The 4,404-nt window shown below is 43.3% G+C and overlaps 1 protein-coding gene across 1 annotated transcript in view; it reads right to left on the reverse strand.

The window, feature by feature from the left end:
• Positions 1–4,404, reverse strand: part of LOC107096258 (transient receptor potential cation channel subfamily M member 1-like) — a 37,870-nt gene that overhangs the window by 13,988 nt on the left and 19,478 nt on the right. Inside the window, exons 17-22 of the mRNA XM_015392838.1 lie at positions 2,883–3,111; positions 2,539–2,667; positions 2,332–2,469; positions 1,811–1,939; positions 1,454–1,705; positions 970–1,144 (exon numbers count right to left, since the gene is read on the reverse strand). Coding sequence (XP_015248324.1) covers positions 970–1,144; positions 1,454–1,705; positions 1,811–1,939; positions 2,332–2,469; positions 2,539–2,667; positions 2,883–3,111 — 1,052 coding nt within the window. The remainder of the gene's footprint in view (positions 1–969; positions 1,145–1,453; positions 1,706–1,810; positions 1,940–2,331; positions 2,470–2,538; positions 2,668–2,882; positions 3,112–4,404) is intronic.

The following is a 4,404-nucleotide window of genomic DNA, read 5'->3' on the forward strand; positions in this document are numbered from 1 at the left end:
AAAAAAAAAAAAATATATATTTTTTTTTTTTTTCAGACAAAAGACCTGTGAGCTTATAGGCCTTTTTAAATATCAGTGTTTCATGCTGATTGTCTGAACTAAGCCACTAAAATGTTTGCTAATGCTGCAGGTTAGCGCTGCCATCTGTTGTCCAGCTGGGATGCAAATGAGACTCATTCTTACATCACTGTTTAATGCCTTTAGAAGCAAACTTTAAGATGAACACATCACTGACTCTGAACTTTCCTTCATCAATTCCAACAACATCAACAAGAACTACAGACTGAACAAAGTGACTTGAGATGATGAAAGACAACTGGTCTGAGGAAAGAGAGGACAGGATCAGTAAAGAGGAGATGATTAGGCGAGGCCTCGAGATGACACGGTGACGAGAAACGGGAAGGAAGATATTTGTGAGGAAGAGGGTGGAGATCAGGAAGTGAGGGAGTAATCAATAGTGTTGCGCCAATGCCATTTTTTGGCCCAGATACCGATACCCGATACCTGGCTGTGCAGTGTCGGCCGATACCGATACCATAATAATGTAAAATAATTGCCATACCTTTGTGAAGCAGGAAAAAATCTAATACAAAGTGAATCTAGTAGAACTTTTTATTGCCTACCAGGAGTAGGTGACAATAGTTGAATAAACTTTTGTCTCTCAAAATGGTATCGGTGCCCTATTTGTAGGTACTCGCCGATACCGATACCACCATTTTAGGGCAGTATCGGGGCCCCGTCCGATACTGGTATCGATATCGGTGCAACACTAGTAATCAACGTGAGAATATTCTAAGCATGAGGAGACAAAGACTATGGGAGGGTAGAGTCAGGATGGAATTAAAACAGGTCAGAGATTAGAGGATGATGGGTTTATTTTTGGGTAAGAAAGGAGAGGAATCACACGATTAGGATTGGGGGAGACCGAGGGAAGATTAACGGATGCCTTACTATAGACGCTAGTCTTACGGTCTATGGAGTCTGCAAATACTTCTCCGTAGATCATCCAGTATGGCATGTAGAAGATGTTCCGAGCAAGGCGCCATGTAGGTTCCTCATCCGGATGGAGGATCGCCTGCCGAGCTACACCGAAACTCATCAGCACCACCAGCATGATGACTACGAAGTACAACATGTCGATCATCTGTAGACATGCAGGAGACACGGGTCAACCAACTTTGACCGAGATTCAAAAGGACAAGTAGAAAATACAGATGTGACGTTTTCCTAGCAGATGGTTTATTCAAAACTGAGAGACATTATGCTTCTGTGTAAAAGACGTTTCCCTTCAAGAATCTAAACAATCTTGATCAACACATCCTCGGATGAACCGGGGATTTCTTAGACGTTGCCTTTGGCTGCTTGTTGACCGTATATTTTCTTTTCACTCCTATTAGAGCTTTGGTTTAACATAAATTTTCTAAGGGTTCGGTTCTGCTTGGTGGCTTCCTACCATCTTCCCGATCATCATGACGTAGGGGCCCAGGTACTTGTTGACTCCAAAGATGTCGAGGACTCGAATGTACCAGAATATGATGTCGACACAGTAGATGACTCGTCCATAGCCCATGGAGGGTTCGCTCTGGAGCCGCAGTAGAAGGCCCAGTATAAAGAGAGTGATGGCCACCAGATCAGTGATGTTCCAGTAATCCTCCAACCACACACTGATCTTCTGTTTTAGCTTTCCTGGCTCCGACATAAGGATCTAAAAGCAGAGAGAGGGTCAGGGTTCGAAAACCAAGATACACAAGAAAAGAGTCTAATAGAAAGCAGAATCTGGGTGACAAACCAGCAGGTGTTTAACAACTACCTGTCTGACTTTCTCCAGGCCCAAAGTGATGATGTAAGAGATGACAATCCACTCCTGCAAAGAAGGCCAGCGTTCCATCTTCACCAGGATGATGTAGTTATAAAGCATGAGATACACCAGGTATGAGATCTGAAACACAATATTCACTTCCTGATCAGTGAGAAGAAGGTCAGTCTGGCTGCTGCAGAAGCTTGCAAAGGTGTAAAATCTGTCAGAGACGAACCGCTGTTAAGCTCTACATCAGGAAGAGGCAAAACCGCTCCTGGAGCGCCACTATCCTGCAGGTTTACGTAGTGTTGCACCGATACCAAGAACATTTTTTCCGTAAATTCAGTTAATTTTAGTTTGTTTGAGAACACTTATTTACGGTCTCAGTTAGTCTTACTTTAAAGATTACACAAAACTTAGACTTTTAGTTCTAGTTTTTGTTATTTTTTGGTTTTCATAAGCCAGACTAACCTTGATTCAGACATTTAAACTTCAGAGTAGATTTTCTCTTTAAAGTAGGAAAGTTAACTTGCCGTGTTGAACCAGAACTTGGTGAAGGGGGCGTTGTAAAACTCATAAATTTTCCTCCCAATGGGAATCCTCAGGTGTCCCTTCTGGTTCTCCTCTTCATCTCCTTTCTTGGACACAGTGTCCATGTTGGAGGCAGCGTCCTGAAACCAGGGTGTGGTGAATCAAACTGCTTTGCTCTCGTTACGTCTTTTACACTGTTTGTTTTGTACCTTGTTAAATTTGTCCTCGTCTTTAGTGCTCCCAGCCATGTTTTCTCTTGATGAATGGTGAAAAGCTTCATCTCCAAGTCTGAATTCCAAGAGCAGGATGGTGGGTGGGAAAATAATTCCCAAAATCACCTAAGAACCAGTTAAGAAAGACAGAGAGTTCAACAGAAAAAGGTCCTAATAAAGCCATAGTATAAAGGTGCTATCAGGGTCACTCAGGGAGTCGGACTCTTTTTGTTAAGGATTTAAAATAAGGAAGCCAATATTTTTTTTCTTTACGATGCAACCAATTGACTTCCATATGTCTGATAATGCTTTTGCTCTTTGTTTTTCTTTGTTTTTCCAACCTTCAGACTGTTGCTCTTGCCCATCCTCAGGCATCCCATCCACATGTCAGTCAGCAGCATCTGACTGCAGGTGTGAGCGATGAAGTCTCTGTGCTTGGCAGCTACAGCAAGCTTCAGGCAGGTGGAGTTACTCCAGTTCTTGAGTTCATAGGTCAGCATTTTCATTGCCAGCTGCTCATCGTGTTTGTATGACTGGTCCAGCAGTTCGTAGGCCAGCTGGCCAAACTCCCTACAAAGAAACACAGAAGCACTTTTTCCAGGTTACAGACTTCAGCCAAATTAAGGAGGCGCGAGCCGAGATGTGGCTACAGAGACCATCCAGATGTCTTCATCTAGTAAAATCAACCTTAAAGCATTTTTGATCTTGCGTTCAGATTGATATGCTAAGCAAGAGCTTAGTATATCGATAGTTTTGTTGGATTATCGGCCTTCTTTTGAGAAAGTTTTACTAAAAAATAAGTGCAATAATCAGCTAATTGATACGGCCAGTGGCCTTTTTGATTTTTTTTCTCTTTTCTTATATCGCTTCTTAAAGGCGTAGTGGCTGTTTCCTGCCAGCAGGGTCTGCCGGGTGACCATGACGCAATACTTCCCTGTTGTTAGTTCCTGCATTTCCTTCCACATCACTTCCTCTTCCAGTTCTCCTCTGTTTGGACACACAGCTAATGGCCGCTCTTTGAGGAAGCCTCCTTTTTTAAACCAGGGGCCTTTTCCAATCATTGGCTACCAACTCGCCACACTCTCTTCTCGCTCCGTTTGGACGTATACCTGCAGAGGGTCAGCCATATTAAGTCCCGAGAACGAGTGCCAGTGGCTTATTAGGCCCTCCACAGCGAGTGAGGATCCTTTTCCCTTTCAAGCAGCACATGCAGCACCAAATACTGGCTGGTATGCAAGACGGGACGTAACTTCCTCGTTTGTATTTCCCAGACTCACTGAGTAAAGAAACGCCTAATTAACAAATATTATTTCACATAGGCTGTAAAAATCATTCTGTGGAAGGGTTAAGGCCTGGTTATCCTCCCCCAGCAGCGTGTCGCAGATGTTTTTGATTTCTGTCCAATATTGAAGCGTGGTCTGCGCTGTTATTCCACCCCACAACGCCAGAGGGCCAATCAGGAACCAGCTGTGGGTCTAGATACGGCCGAGGCGGTGAGGAAGTCGGAGCAAGTTTGTGCGACAACGGAGGGACATGAGGGCCAAAAAAAGCGGGGATCCAGGTGGAAAAAGGGTCCCAGCGTTCTCGCGCACCTCGCTCTGCTAGCTGCTCCATCTTGTCAAATGTCAATGTCAAATTTATTTATATAGCACTTTAAAAACAGGTATACAACTGCACCAAAGTGCTGTACAGGACAAACAATAGTACTAATTAATAAAAACAGATGATCAAAACACTTCAAGTAAATGCCAAAGAATAAAAATGAGTTTTAAGAAGCGATTTAAAATGATCCAGGCTGTGGGCAGATTTAATTTGAAAAGGTAAATTGTTCCATAGCATTGGCGCAACAACTGACAAAGCATG

Source organism: Cyprinodon variegatus, unplaced genomic scaffold (genome assembly GCF_000732505.1).
Source record: "Cyprinodon variegatus isolate N-32 unplaced genomic scaffold, C_variegatus-1.0 Scaffold609, whole genome shotgun sequence".
NCBI classification, from domain to species: domain Eukaryota; kingdom Metazoa; phylum Chordata; class Actinopteri; order Cyprinodontiformes; family Cyprinodontidae; genus Cyprinodon; species Cyprinodon variegatus.